This window comes from Chroicocephalus ridibundus, chromosome 9 (genome assembly GCF_963924245.1).
Source record: "Chroicocephalus ridibundus chromosome 9, bChrRid1.1, whole genome shotgun sequence".
In the NCBI taxonomy this organism is placed as follows: domain Eukaryota; kingdom Metazoa; phylum Chordata; class Aves; order Charadriiformes; family Laridae; genus Chroicocephalus; species Chroicocephalus ridibundus.
In genome coordinates this window covers 43391111-43407359 of record NC_086292.1, presented here as the reverse complement: position 1 = coordinate 43407359, position 16249 = coordinate 43391111, and the positions used below count along the sequence as shown (strand labels likewise).

Here is a 16249-nt window from a genome sequence, read left to right as displayed (position 1 = left end):
TGCAGCAGCAACTTGGGACTGAAAGCGTGATGAATACAAGGCTGCAGCCCAGCAATTTTTCTGCTGCTGTTACAGGAGTAATGGGATAACACGGCAACAGACAGATTGCGAAGGTGTATCTCTGCTGGGCATGCGAGTAGAGAAATAAATTCACATGAAAGGAAAAGTCAAAATACTCCCCGAACCGTCTGAAGAACTTTGGGTTTTTTATCTTTTAAATGGCACAGTTTTTGGATGAGGGATCAGCTCCCATGAGAAATCTGAACAGCACCTAATGCAAATCAACCTCACCTTCATGGGTGTATCTAGACAGAAATACAAAATAAACAATAATATAATAATTAATTGCATTGGTTATTCAAGGGGAACAGGTATCAACACGCCTAGGTTAGACCTAGCTAAGGAAAACACCCATTAACAGAGAAAAATTAAGGAAGGGAGAGGCTCTCTTATTAGAGGGTGCCCTGACCTTTTCATGTTTCATCCATGCTAATTATCACCCTGAGTATGGATGCGCTCCCTCATAGGATAATTTTAATGTTTATTGTTAGGGACACGCTCATAGAAGACCATAGAGAAAGAGAAAACTTCCTTCAGTCCCCACTTATCAACAATAAAACTGAAATTTTAATATTGTGTTACCACAACTGCCTTATAAACGTACCCTTCCTTGCCAGCTTGAACACATGAGATTTAGCCGTGACCGGAACCAACGGCCTGGAGATTCCCGAGAGAGAGAAGCTGGTAACAAAATCCTTCACTCCTCCCTTGCAGGTAGGTGGGGAGCACAGGCTGAAAGCAACTTTCTCCGTAAAACTCACTCGTGAACAAGCTGCGCAAAGTGCAAACTACAGCTAAGACGAACAGGATAGTTACACACCACAAGCAAACAAAAAACATCCCTGACCTAACCTGATTTTCCTCCCTCCAAGCAAACTCGGTTCACCGAGTTCCTGTTTCCAAACGGGTATCTGAGCTCCTCTTTCTCACCCCACACTCTGCCGTGTTACTCAGGTGCCTCCATCCCTCAGGTAGAGCAGGTGACCAAGGCACAGCTGCGGCACTGGGCAGGGGCAATGCCAACCAGTGCGACACCAGCCACGTGCATTAGACACCTGCAATCCCTCTTCCTCCCGCGCAGCAACAGGCGGAGGGCAAACCTGGCTATTTGAGGGGGAATTGCTAGAGGGTAGCTGGGAAGCTGCAGAAAAAAGCACAACAAAAAAAACACTGTTCTGGACCTAAAAATAATAAAAGTTAAATAGCTTTTTTTCCCTCCTCCTCTTTTCCTTTACTCTTTTCAAAAAGGAAGACAGTGACGGAAACAATCCACAGTGGCCCAAACGCTAGACAAGCCTTCTCCTGATTACGTATCCTATGGGGGAGCTTTACCACTTCTGAGGGAGAGACAGGAGAGAGGAGTGAAAAGACAAAGGGAAAGGATGAAATGACAGGGTCACGTATTGATGACCAGCACCTGCCCTTCATTCGCACCAGTCAGCCCCATCGCTACTTAGCTGGTCCCCAAAGGGTTGTCCCATCAAACACACAAGCTCCCGCTCACAAGGGTGACACCAGCAGGACGCAAGCACCCAGACCAAACAGCCAACGAGTGATGTGGACACACCAGAGGCCGGGGACTGTTTGGTCAGTGTGCGGGTGGCAGGGAAGTTGAAGACAGCTTCGTTAAGGTCCTGCTGTCTGCTCTTTCGTGGTGGGAACAGAGGTAACACGGCTTTGCAGAGCAGCAGGGGCAATACCTTTTTAACATCTGCTATCCTTTCCTTCTTAGAGGCCGGTTTTTCTTTGGTTTCAGGAGGGGTCTGCTGGGATTTTGAACCCGTTGATTCACTTTCGGATTCAGACTGACTTTCAGAGGACTCCGAGCTGCTGTTTGACTCGCTGCCCTGCTCGCTGCCCTGCTCGCTTTCAGACTGGCTTGCAGAGTCAGAGCCAGAGGCTTCTTCGGATGCCGAGTGACTGATGGTAGAGAAAGAAGAGATTACATTTTAACTGTACCATCACACCTTTGAAATACGCAGTGAGCAAACCTGAGCCACGTCCCAAGCTACAACGATAGGCTTGGAATAGCCTAAATGCAAGTGTGAACCGCGTGGTCCCAAAAGGGCAGATTGAAGCAGATGCGATTCCTTCCCAGGACAGACACGAACACACCGGCAAGACTGCAGGCTCCAAATCACTGTACGGTACCTCCTGCTCATCAGCCAAAACAAAGAGAGTGGTGATAACATGAAGAAAAGCATGAATACCACCAGCACAGGTCCTGCAGGGAGGATGTGGCTCGCTCAGAGCAAGGATAAGGTATATTGGGAGCTGGAGTGTCCAGAGACCATCCTGCTACGTTAAAGATAAGCAGCTGTTCTGGCATGGCTCTCCACTACACCCTAGTACAGCCAGTGGTTCAAAAATCCGACATCCAATTTCTGAAAAGGGGCCAGCAATAAATACAGTATGCATGATATTATATATTACAGTGAATATCACGTTTCTTGCAAAAAAAAAAATCAATTCAGCAACAGAAAGGCGCTCCCACAGGCACGTGGTCGGGGGAGTTCCCGTTTAAAGGATTACACCAACGCTGTGCAGACTGCATGTCTCTAGCATCCAATAACGGGGGAGCAGAACAGCAAATACATGTATTTATCTTTGTTTTTTCCCTTTACCTTCAAAGGAGTTAAAATACAGATTATTCACTTAAACGCAGGCTCCTCAACAAAACATAGAGAGGTCAAACTATTGTAGGTGGCCAAAATACTCAAAATACCTTTGCCCAATCACCCCAACATCTAGTTTTCATTTCAAAACCCAATTAAAGAAAACGGAAACCTCATTACGACATATAACATCCATGCTAGTCAGGCAGCATTGCAAACCCCACTCTGTCACAAACCCAAATGCAGCAGGGCAATAACAAAACTGCAAACTTGCTGAACAAGGAGCGCCTTTTCCCAAGCCAGCTCCTGCTCCGCCGCTGGATGCTTTTGTAATATTTAAGGGCACGCTGCAGGTATAACACCAGGAAAAGAAGAGTCAGGAAAACTTTGCAGAGGGAAATCAGATTTTTAATTTTTCTCCTTTTTGGTACAAAACTACAAAACGTAACAAGACACATGGGAGGCGCTGCTCGGATTTCACAACTCAAGAAAGAAATAACACAGGGACAAAAAAAGCAAAAAGCAGAGGTACAATTACATAGAATTCTTCAGAAATCAGTGCACTACAGAGACGGCATCACCAGAGCCAGCTCCTATTCACAGGTACATCCACAGGCAAATAGGGCTAATTTACACCATGGAAATAAGCTTTTTTTTATTTACTCTTAAATCAATTTCTTAAGCTGTCTGTGAAGCGTGCGAGGCCGGCTGCAGCAGCTCGGGGCCGGTGCAGCTGCCGGCTGGGTGGGAGCGGGCAGAGGGCGGCAGCCGAGCGCTGCAGGAGCCGGCTCCGGAGACGCCTCCGGCAGGCAGGCAGGCAGGCTGCCGCCCGCCATCTTACAGCCATCCCTCTTCCACCATCTTGCGATCGCCTGGCAGTGGCGGCTGCCGCCCTGCTGTGGGTCTGTCGCAAGTCCTTACGCTGGAAGGGCGCAGCACAAGCAGGGGAAACACAAACAGCGAGAATTTCTACGGCTGAAGTGAGAGAAACGGAGGCTTTTCAGGAAGGAGCGGAGGGCGAGCCGTCACTGATGGCTGCTGGTTTCATCATCCCAGCTCAGTTTCGAAGGAGGCGGGGGGTAACGGCATCGCTCCCTCATAGCAGGGCTGGAAAATCAAGTTGAACTGCCACCCTTCCAGGCTTCATGGTCACTCCTGCCCGTCCCACTCCTACCTGTGACAACCAAAGGCACAGCCCCACACAGAGCCGTCTCGCTACACCCTGCCGCCGCCTGTCCCTTCCTTGCAGTCCCCTCCTCTCCACCATAACCCTCCATCGCTGTGCCCTCCTGCTACACCCCACCACCAGCGTCCTCCATCACGTCCCGCCCTGACACCCTCCGCACGGTTGAGCACATCCATGGATCTGGTGATGTCTGCTCCCAGCATCCCGCTCAACCACATCGCTCTGCAACCAAGTCTACTTAGAGAAAGTGACGAAACTTCTCCATTAGAGAAATTTCAGAGTTTCATGGTTGGTTTTGTTTTTTTCAAGAAAACCAAGGGAATTTATTAGGAAACATTGCCACACCACTTAAGGAGACGACGCTCCAGCAGCTCTGGGGACAGCCGGTTTCCACGGGCAGGGCTCAGCAGGACACCGTCCCACAGAGCCTCCTGCAGGGATGGGGACTCGACTCCCACAAAAGAATGGGATCTGGAGGCCTCCAAACCTCTACTGTCACAACGCAAAGTGGCAACATCAGGCTCTGGTTGAGTCGTGCTGGCGTTCCATGTTCCACGGGGACACAAGAAAGACGAAGGCACTTTTCTTCTATCAGATTTATTAGCAATAGCTGGAAGAAATTATAACAACCCAGGCTAGACTGAGGCCAGACAGCTTTGGCAGTATTTGTTTAAAGGCAGAACAGTAATTAGTGGCCTCCTCCCACTCTGGAGCTCTTTTGTTTCTCAAGGCCTTAAGCTTTATTTCAAGGACACAGCCTTTCTGCACACTGATAGCCATAATTAACGTGCTTTATCCACAGCATTGCCTGGACACTGTAATTCTTTTTTTTCCAAGATGTCAACCACGTCATCTGAAAAGAGGGTGAATTCTCTAGTGACAGAGAGATGACACACACATCTGCATGTACAGGTATGCGCATGCTTGCCCTACTAAGGAAAGAAATGCAGATGAGAAGTGGTATGTCCTTTCAAAGGCTGTTACAAAGAATTCTTTTTTAATAAGGAACCTGTTCTCCAGGCAAAAGGATATGTGCTTGTCTTTATTTCTACATTGATACAATAAAAAGGCTAATTCCATAAAGCAATCCTTTCTAAGTCTCACCGAGACAATCAGGAAGCATTTCTACCTGCCAACAGAGTATAAAGGATTAGCAACATTAGATGTCAAGTCAGGCCTTACACTGTACATAACTGGAGATTTAAGTCCTCTTTTCAGAAGTTATTTTTGGAATATGCCCTGCTTTAGTGCCCCTAAGTTACATCCAAACAAGACCTACTTTCAATTAAACTGTAAGTGGGGGATAAGCTATAATCAATTGTGACAAAAATCACCGTTCAGCCAGTCCACCCCCCTCCAAATTCAGCAGAGAAATACCCCTGAACATCAAGAAAGCTACAGCTGGACCTTTGGTAACTCCCTTGAAGTGAGAAACTCCTATAAAAATTAAGATCTGCTACGGCTCAGCCAAATATGCTCCCCTGTTTTCTAAGAAATACTTCAGGCTATAATTCTGTTTTAATTAAGAGTCTACTCCTGACTTGTGGGGGAAGAAAACTAAATCATCCCTTACCAAGAAGGGCACGTTTCTTCCAAGAAATAAGTAGCTGAACGGCAGCGATAAGACCCTTTACAATCAGGCATCTCTGTTTACAAGGCAATTACCGTGTGCCTGAAGCCTCCTGCCTTAGCGTTTAATATTTCACATATGACTTAATTTTATAGGGGATCATTGCTAACAGCAACAGAACATTTTATAAGCTCTCAACCAGTACAAAGATCATGTATGTTTCCAGAAGGTGTAAGACAAGCTGAAAAAATTACCCAAATACACGTATCTGGAACCAAGAGCTGACAAGAGAATGGTTTTAACAGGGACCAGTCTGTCCCAGACTTTAAAATTTGGCTTTTGATGGACAGAACTTGAATTCAGCCAGGGAGGATTAATGGAGGATTAATGACCCAAGACCCTCCCACAAGCCAAGCTCCTCCTAGCTTTAGCTGTGAACATTTTGAATCTAAGCAAGTTTGAATCCAAACAGCAACGTTTCACCTGGCTTTGCAAGCTCAGCAGGTACTCAGCACCAGCAAAACCACCCTGAGCAGGCTCGAGAAGGTCCTTGGCATGAATTCCCAGGGCTGGATAACACCAGGGACTGGACAATATCAGAAACCAAATTTATTGATCCCCTCAGCAAACATAACACTTAAACTCTCTGTGCTGTTGGACACAGCTTCACATGTTCTGTGGATAACTGACACTCCGGTGCCCATCCCCGTCTTGACTCACTGCCACCGAAAGGCCAACGGCAGGTAGCTGGGAGACCCCCCTCACATCTCCCACCCTTCCTCACTCTACAGCTCACGTTCCCAGTACTGGTGCTTATGCCAGTACTGACTGGGCTGCTGGACTCCTCCATGAGCCACTTGAACTTGTTAACACTTCAGAAGACGAGCCCAGAGGAACAGCAAAATAGGTCTCTGCCGGCTTAGCAAAATCAGGACCAAGCCTTTACAGGAACCAGAACAGTGGAAGTATACCACGTTTGGCAGCACAGACGAGTTACAGAGGAGAAAAGATGCAAATTTTGGGGCACCCCTGGGTCCTCAACGCCCCTCTCTGGCAGAGCCAAGCCAAGCGTCTGCAACAGCTCAAGCATTCCAACTCCACAGCAACCTTCAAACATCCAGGGGGTCATGGGTCAGAACCGCAGGTCAGCCCACCGGACCTGCTGCCATACGGCACTACCGACCCACAGCACAGCAGCGGGCAGCTAGGCTGTGGCTCCCCAAAGCGAGCGGGATGTCTTCTCCAGACCAGGCATATCTGTCAGGTCCAGCTCTACCAGTACAAGAGGCTTCTCAGCCCCCACAGCTCTTCAGCGAGGGCTGCCAGTCTCACCTGTCCACCAGTGGCAACGGCCCTGGGATCACTCCAAAGCACAGATCAGCAAAGCCAGTGTAGGCCACCAGTTTAAAACTATTTACACTGATGTGTCTTCCCAAAGTGACCTACGCTCAAACTGTTGTACACACAAAGGGATGGTAACAAACCACAGAAGATGCTAATGCACCAACTCAGCAGGATACTGTGATGTCGTTAAACATCTCCTTTGAATATTTGATTTGTAAATGTGATGTTCCCTATCATTATATATAAGCACATATGAAATATCTATATATACTGCAAATAAAACAAGCACCATCAGTTAATATTTATGCATGCACCCAAGTCACAGAGTAGCTGTAAAAAAACCCCACCGAACCACATTCAATTTCACCTCTAGGCTAAACAAGGCAGGGAAACACAAGACTGATGCTGGCTATAGATCACCTGATGAAGAGGGGATAACGTTTGATAAAGAGGGGATAATATGTGGACCACAGAGGCCTTGCCTTGGGGAAAAAAACATGAGCAAATACTATATAGTAAGTGTCACCAAGGCCTCGGAGTACCTGGAGCTTGCAGGAAAGTGAAGTGAATGACACTTAGACCATCATACTGAAGATAAATTCAGTCCTAGCTTTTTGAGTTCCCATTATTTTATTCCGAGAGTCTGTTAAAAAGAGTGATTGGTGCTTGCCTGTCTCCCAAGGCAAAGATTTTCTTAGTGATAAGCCTTGGGAGGGGTCCATCAATGCAAGAGCTCTTCCCGATTTATTTCCTGCAGGCAAAAGTGGAAATGGGGGGAAGGGAGGGAAGAAAAATATTCCTGCTACTCTACTATCCGTACGCATGGTACGTATTTTTAACAATGGTCAGTCTCAATGCAGGAACTTAAACCAGAATACGCTAAATGCAGCCAGGCTCTTCATTCTGTTCAGAAGCAAGTCTCAAATAACTTCTTATATTCACAATAAAATTTGGCCAACTCTGGGCAGGCTTTTAAAGGGCACAAACACTCCCAAGGTTACAGGGTTGCCCCTCTACAATAACCAACATATCCTTCAAAAAACAGAAAAAATACTTCCACAACCTCGTTTTGTGACTGGCAACTTTTTTTTTTTCTTAAATAGGCAAGCGGGAAGAGTTACCAGGGAGAATACACACATTTTCCAGACCTGACTGCAAACCTTGCTTGCACAGGTTGGGTGTTAATTACATTTACGCTCAACAGGGCCATGGTGCTACCGTAACAACTGCGGGATTATGCACTCAGCAGGTATCCTATCTAAATAACCACCAGAATTGGGTCGTGCTGGTTTCCAGCCTGGCTCAAAGGAGGAGGAAGGGGAGGAGGCGGAGGGAAAGCTTCATACGAATTCTGGCCACCGTTACTTGCCCCAGCACAGGACTCCCAACTGCCAAAAGTAAAGCAATCCTGAGCACGCAGCGAGCTAAATATATCCCTCACTGCTCTGCTGCAGCGCCCTGTACAGCACATTGGGCTGTCCTGAATGACAAGTATTTTCCAAAAGTGGGTTGTTTTTTTTTCTCCACTACAAAGCCACCACATTATGCTCGCATAAGCAAGCAAAAGGAGCAGTTCATTCACGATTGGGCGAGTTGGCTCTCTCGCTCTCTGATCTTTGAGCCAGAGGCTGAAAATGCTTGGGATGTTTAGTGGGAAAAGAAAAAGAAAAAAAGAAAAACAGCACAGGGACAAAAGGAGTCAAGACCTGTCTGATTGATTAAGGAGCACCATTGAGAATCTCCAAAGGCAGCATCCTTCCCCTCCCCTGCACAGAAAGGGAAGGACAATTGCGGTTCTCAGGGTTTTGAAAAGGGCTGTCTCTCCCTGCCCGGGAAGGCGGCGGAGCGTCTCCATATCCACCACCTCTCCACATCCACCAGCCACCACCCGCCGGGGGACCCCGGCTGGTCCTGGTCCACTCCTCACAGCCAGGCCATGGAAGGAGCCCAGGGTCACACACCTTCCCCCAAGGCGGGCAGGGGTTAACTCTGCCATTCCGGCCCCAGCTTCTGCTTTGTCACAGCAGGGGACAGCCCGGCTGAGGCCCAATGGCAGCACAAAGAGGACTCCGCACAGCAGCAGCAGACGACTTTTTGTAAAGGCCATGTAGATGGGGGGGCGGGGATGGAGTGCACACACGCAATTTTGGTTTAAATTAGTACAGAAAGGGGGGTTGTTTTTTTCTCCCATAACATTTGCAAACTTCCTTTAAGACCTAACAGCTTAAAGAACTGCAGTAATATGGAAATTTAGGACCCAAACCCATTAACAAGAAGATGAAGGTGCACAAACTCCGTTCTGGTTCCAGATGAGCTGGCAGCTCAGAAGAGGGGAGTCTGACCTGGCCCGAGGGTTTTCTTCCAAGTGACTGTTAAAAGCTGTTTTTAACCAAGAGATTTAAGGCTCATCATTAAGCCTCCGTTTTACAGACAGCACATGGCATTCAAAGCTCTCAACTGGTGACAACTCCGTAGTTAAGAGCAGAGGTTCCTCCCCATAAAAGGGATGCAAACGACTCCTATAGTTAATATATTAGCAATTCTATTAAGTCATCCACACCTAGCAATAAAACTTGCAAGAAACATAAATAGTTACAACACAACTTTTTCCTACGGAGCCAGGTGTTCTGGAGACAGTGGATTCTTGACATTGCAAGATGCATGTTCATAGCCCGGGTAAAGGTTCAGGAGTAGTGAAGTGTTCAGCATCCCACCCGTAAAGCACCCGGCGCTTGGCAAACCTACTCCTCACAAGCCCTGCCAAGACCAAAAGCCATGCGAGCACTACCAGCACAATACCAGATGGGAACCGGAGATCATCCTTTCAGCCTTTTTATTTTTTTAACCTTAGAAGCCAAGGCCAGAAAAACACATACACCCCAGCGCAGACTATCTCATCCCACAGGTAAATATAAAGCAAGCTGTACACTGAAAATTGAGTGACACAAGAGCTACTGAACATTTGGAAAGACTCGACATTTTGCTTCTTATTATATCCAGAAGACGATCCCTGTTCCAAGAAAAGGAGGGATTAACAGAGTGACAGACTTCACTGCAAGTCACTAGATGTGAATTTTTCATCTAGCCTTTTTTGCTTTCATTACAAGGATCCTTCACAGGATATAAAGGTGGACTTTACATGCACACCACCACCAGCTGAAAATGCATCTTCAAAATGGCTTTTCAGCATGTCTTTTAATAAAAACACATCAGAAAAGTTTATGTAAGACACCATGTCAGTAGAACAGTACACCCTTTGCTAGAAGGCTGCTTATATCTAATTATGGTAATCCAGGCCACCCCCTCCCCCAGTGCTCTTCTGTTTGTATTTATTTTCCTTGAAGGAGAGGAAAGACAATGCAGAACCGAATCTTTCCCCATCCATTATCACCATCTTCCTGAGCTGGATTTCAGCTTGGGGCAATGGGAGATTTAAAGCGCTTCTCCACCTTCAGAACTTAACAGCCTAATTTAACATTGCAATTCCTTCTGGAAGGGACGAAAACAAGATACAGTGGATACACGCTCCTCCAGGAGATGTAATTTCAGCATAAGCTGCCAAACCCACCCAAAGTAGGTTTCCTTTAGCTGTCTCCAGTTCAGAAGCAGCAAGGCCATGGCATCAGAAGCTTCAGTTCAGTCCCTACACGACTGCTCAGCCCCAGGTACTTAGCCACGTGGCTAGTCTCACTGCATCTGCTCCCTAAAACTAGCAGTGCTAAGCCTGAATAAAGAGACATCTCAGTATAAAAATTCCTAAGAGACAGGCTGATCAACTCAGTAACCTGCTAATCGTATGAACAGCTTTCTGAGACTACAGGTAAAATATGAAAACAAAGACAGGAACTGGTTTCTTCCTATACTGATTAAAATTAAATGTCACTGCCTTCTTGGCCCTCCCTCTGAGCTCTCTTAAAGGTCTAACACAAGGCTAATAGTGGAAATATTTGTTTTAGTGCAAAACACGGTTATTGCACCCCAAATGCGCACAGCCACGCTGCTCCCAAGGCGCACCCGTGAGATCCTCCTGTCTTCTCAGAAGTGCCATTCCCTACAAGCAGTCAGGGTACGACGGTGTGGCACCGCACCACGACGTTGCTTCTCCTGCAGCCGTGGGAGAGTTAGGCTTCGGCTCATATAGGAAATAGGGGAAGGTGCAGATAAGGGCAACTGTTGCCCTCGAAGTGCAGCAGGTGAAACATCAACCCAACAGAAAGCGGAACTGGCTCTAATCTACCATCTCAGCCACGTCAGCTCCTCTCGGCTGAAGGCATGGGTGGGCTCAGGCAGGAGAGCGGTGGGAGCATGCGTGCGCCCACGTGCACACACCTACAGCAACGCCCGGGCAGCAGCACACACTGCCTGCCACACGAGCATTTTTGCAGGGTTACAGAACTACCCAGGTGAGCTCTTTATTCCTATTTTTCCCATTTTTACTCAGCAAAACGGTCACGCATTTAGAGAATACGCAAGGTTTCATTAATTAGCTTAAGATGTTTCCCTAAAAAAGAACAATCCAGAAGAGATTAAATTGCAGCTAAATGTAGCTTCTTGCAGTTGGTGAGGCTTTTTTATAGCCCTGTGTATATTGTATCCACTCCTGGCAGCAATCACAAAACAGGAAACAGAGAAGTTGAAAGTCTCAGAATTGTGCATTCGTAATTAGATGAGACATTTCCTTCGAGAGGGTAATGTGAAACAGAAGTAACAAAGCAAAACAAGAACAATCTCCTTTGTGCTGCACACGGATTACATCATTATTCATATGAATTCCTTGCACATTATTCCTTTTGTGTTCTGCACTGATCAAGCATTTTCCCGTTTCAAAAAAGCCTCCGGACAGCTTCATACAGGGTTAAAGCTTAAAAAAGGGAGAGGAGAGGGGGAAATCCTTAAAGAATCCAGCAGTGCAAATGAAACCGAAAGACTCAAATGAAACTGAAAGATTCGGTAGATAAATGATGGCAGCAACAGCTAAAAGAATAACCCGTCAGCCCGGATGAAAAGCTGAAACACATAGTCAGAGGCATTTTAATAAACGTGTTCAATGTTTCCAGTCAGGTCAAAGACAATCAGTTGCAAAATGCACGTTGAAAGCAAGTCAGTGTTAGTGGTTTAAGGATGCTGAAAAAAAAAAAAAAGGCCAGATGTTCCAGGAATACTATGATATTCTGTGATTCCTTTCAAAGTTTAAAAAGAAAGGGAAGGGGAAAAAAAAAAAAAGAAAAAATCTGCACCAAAAATAACCCTGCTCCTTTTCAAGCCGCTTGCTTCTCAAAATAGCCTGCCCTATTAAGAAAAAAAAAAATAAAAAAAAAATAAATAAAAGCCCACGACTGCCAGATGAGGGGAAGCGAGGGAAGGCGGCAGCGGTGCGCTCCAGGGCCAGGCTCCCAGTACACCCAGTAGAGCCCAGCAGAGCTGTGGGTGGTGCGGGAGCGGGTGTGCGGCGCGCGCAGGCATCGCGCGCAGGCAGGGCTCGGCCGCCATGGCCACCCGCCCGTCTGCAGGCGAGCGCAGCCAATCCCCGTCCCCAGCCAGCACGCCATGGCCTTTGAACTCCCCACCAGCAACTTCCTGCTGATCGCGGAGCGCACACAGTGCAATGCAGTATGTCTGTCAGCTATGCGGCACAAAGGAACAGCCATTTTGTGACTGAACTGGACCCGCACCAAAATGCCAGGCGGTGCAGCCTTCCCTTCTCCTTTCACGGGGAAATCGGGGCTTGCCGAGCGCTACCGAAACATGAAAAGGGATGCCCTCTGCTTTCATAGGCAGTCAGAGAGGGCAATTTTTGTTTAACATCTTCGTTTCCCTCCTCCCCCCCCACCAAATCCTCTTTCGTATGGAACTACATCTTCATAAAATGGCTGCCACGTAAAACCAGGGTGTTCTGCTCTGCGAGGGCTGCAGCACACACTGCAGAGCTCTCTGCCTCTCTAAGGTGGCTGCTGAGCAAAAAAAAAAAAAAAAAAAAACCCACGCCATTTCAGACCTCAGACTTCCAGCTCTCTCAACAGAAAACAGGCTGAGATCTAACCCACCACAATCCTTTTTATTTCCCCAAATAAATAACATTTTAGCACTAGAGAAGCCAAGTGCTGGATACAGACGCAAGGGTTTTGTTCAGCCCTGCAGCTTCTGCAGCAGAAACCATTCCCACCCTGGTGTATTTAGGAGGTGCAGGAGCAGCTGCAAGAGATGGAAGTGAGGGGAAAGGAGAGGACCACCTTATCCACCGCCTGTTCCTTGCTATCCCCCACAAAACTCACTCCTGGACTTCAGGACCTCAGCCTGCCTCTCACCTCTGAAGTTCACACTAGGGTTCCACCATGGAGGTACCCTCTCGCAACACCTGCCCTTCAGAAAGGCAGCACAGAAGATGCTAGAAAACACGCCAGGGGTTTGTTCAATTATTTAATGTGAGTCCCAGATACACAGGTGGTGGTCACCAGTAACTGCAGCATCCCAACTTTTATCCCAGGTGGAGAAAGTTGCATGAAATCAATCAGCTTCAAGTTTGGAAAGGTTTACTGTCAATATACAAAGGACAGGTGTTGCTGTTCATCTAGAAAGGCACAAGGCAGACCCCTCAGCTTCCAAACTGTAAAGAGTTAACGCCATTTCCCTCCCCAAGAAGAATCATCTGTTTTAGGACAATTCTCAGGTATTTTTGTTCATTCAGCATATGCCTTTGTGTTTCCTCAGGACTGGAGAGGTAGGAGTCAATTCCAAACATATTCCCCAGTCAGGACGCTAAGGTGGTGTACAGGAACTGTGTTTTCTTCTGCTTTAACACCTTTCTCTAGGCCTGAATTTTTGCTTCTCCAGCCCAGAGACTTTTCCGCCCATCTCCATCACCCAGGCCTCCCACCAGGGTCTGGGTCACAGGACTTCATGTATTCCCACAGATGCTGAGCTGGTCCCAAAACTGGGGAGAAAACCGGCCAGCAGCACGTGAAGTGCAGACATCAGTACATTTCTGGGCTACAGTAAAGCAAAGTGGTGGCTTGACTTCCTAGAAATCATTTCCCCTACAACTTCAAGTCAACCTCAGGAAGTAAAGCCCATTTTACGACATTCAGCTGACTCACAGCTCAGAAATAAGGTCGACAGGGCTCACTTACAAATATCCTGTGCTCCATTGTTCCCACACTCCAGGTGAGTGGATGTTACCCTCAGTAAATTCATTTTGAGAAAAAAAAAATCATAAAGGGGGAGAAGAGAAACTTCACACAACAGGTGTTACATACAAATTGATCAATTACAATATATAACCTTTCAATGAAAACACCAAAAGCACACATGAGAGACTATGCAAATATAATACCCCTAAGGACAAAAAAAACCCCAAAGGGGTTTTTTTTTCCTGTATAACTACTGCTAGATGTCTCCAATTTCATCTCCTAGTTAGCATTATTTCTAATACTGATAAAATACCTTAATTCAGATTTCCTGAAAAAATTATACTTATTATTGCTCTTGCTGGTAATCCACACTTAAAAAAAAACCCAAACACAAAGACTTAAACAACCATATGTAACTTAAAAAAAAAAATCGACTCTTTTAGGCAATATTTTGTGTGCAGTATTTCCAGTAATATAAAGATAGCATGGTTTAAAACTCTGATGTGTTTTTAAACTGCATTATTATAAAAAGCTCTGTATAGGTGCTATATGTAATGCTTCAACAGCCCCTGTGGCTAATTTAGTTAATAATGATTTCAAATTAAACAAACTTACCTATATCCATTTTAGGATTTAAAATTTGAGTGCAATTTTAATAAATCCAGAATAGCATCCAAGTTTATGCTTCTAAGGTTACAGTAATTTGATAAAATATGTATTCCCACAGTATTTCAAGTTTGTGTGTTTAAGGAAGGTTAAATACTGGACATCAAGAATACTATTCAAACACCTGCAAACATCACATAGAGCACATGTGATACAACAGACAGTTCAAAATTCTTTTTTATTAATGTTGGTTAAAAATTACTGAAGACAACACCAGAGAAAAATAAACAGGCCACGATTCAATCAAAATTAACAAAATGCAAAACTCAAGTGTATGTACAAACTAGAAAACAAAAATGCATATAGTTTAATTTCCAATTTTCGAAAAAGCCGACTCTTTAAATACAAAATGAGCAATTCAGTAATTATACTTCTGCATTCCTAGCACAGAAACATTTCCAGTCTTTCATACTTTTCCCACATCAAGGTTAAGTTTATAAAAATCTGTAAAGAATCTCATTAGTCAACAAAAGTAAATAAAAACACTCTGAGCAAAAATGTATCAAACAAACAAGCAAAGCATTTGGAGGCTCTTGTTACCAGTCCCAGTGTATATTTTATAACACGAAATGCTATCACCAGCAGGAGAAAGTCTGGTTAAAATGTATCAAAATATTCTAAAATACCTAAACAGTATCAAAGTTCTACAAGCTCAAATAAAATTTGAAGTAAGGGGTATCGGACAAACAAGCACTTTCCAGTTTATATTTTAAAATGAGCTTTTTTTCATTCATGTAACTTTTTCTTGTGTCTATTTACTATAATTTACTACTACACCAGGCTTCTGTATGGCCCTCAGTTAAAGTTTAGACTTCTGAGATTCTTCAAAGAAAAATTTGCCTTGTATGTAAAATGGTGCAATGCAGCAATGGCTAAACCGACAAGGTCATTTTTCACAGCACAAAAAACCTAAAAACTGAAATTCAAAAGCTGGAAAAACATAATACAGAGAAAAGGGCTCCCCTGAATAAAGGTACAGTACCTTTTGACTATGACATGGGCCCTTAAGTCACAACACAACTTTCAGAAATTGCTACCAAAAAAAATTAGGGTGTGGCATGCTAACAATCTCAAGGTCATTCCTTAAAAAGGAAACAAAATCAGTAAAATGTTTTGTATTAAGCACTGACAGTAACCCAAGGCTGTCAAAGTATACAGGGTATTCACAGGTTTTACCAAAAAAAAAAAAAAAAAAAAAAAGAAAGTTGATAGATCATACCTCGATGCATTGCTGTGGACTGAACCCTCCTCTCCTTGGCTTTTGTCCTTATTTCTCATCATCTTTTTATTCTTAAATATTAAGAGGGGGTCAGGGGTGTCTGTTTGCTTTGAAGTCCTGTGCCCAGGTATTTACTGTCAAAAGTTGAAAGAAAGGTAAGGTCCCAGTTCGTTTCACTGGCTTTCATTATCAGGAACAAAGTCCTGACGCTGCAATGATATTGTTATAACAATACACAACACTGATCAACACGGCAAAACGGAGATTTAAAATAAATAATCGTTTTTAGAAGAAAAATCCGAGAATAAACACAGCAGAGGAGCATCCTGCAAACTTTCCCAAAGTAACACTGGATGCAAATAATCTCTGTATCTTATTGCGTCATCCCAATACAGCTCAAATCGGTCGAAAATCAAAGTACTCAAAACGGCAGAAATCTAAAAATTATTATTAATAATTGCT

At 45.1% G+C, this 16249-nt stretch overlaps 1 protein-coding gene across 9 annotated transcripts in view; it reads right to left on the bottom strand.

Moving 5' to 3' along the window:
• Nucleotides 1–16249, bottom strand: part of CHD2 (chromodomain helicase DNA binding protein 2) — an 88182-nt gene that overhangs the window by 40218 nt on the left and 31715 nt on the right. For 7 of the 9 annotated variants that reach the window (XM_063345658.1, XM_063345659.1, XM_063345657.1 and 4 more), the window contains 2 exons: nt 15788–15921; nt 1761–1980 (listed from right to left, as the gene is read on the bottom strand). In XM_063345658.1, coding sequence (XP_063201728.1) covers nt 1761–1980; nt 15788–15849 — 282 coding nt within the window. In that variant the 5' untranslated portion in view covers nt 15850–15921. Of the gene's footprint in view, nt 1–1760; nt 1981–15787; nt 16247–16249 lie in introns of those variants that run through there. The other 2 variants (XM_063345660.1, XM_063345661.1) reach the window with 2 other exon arrangements.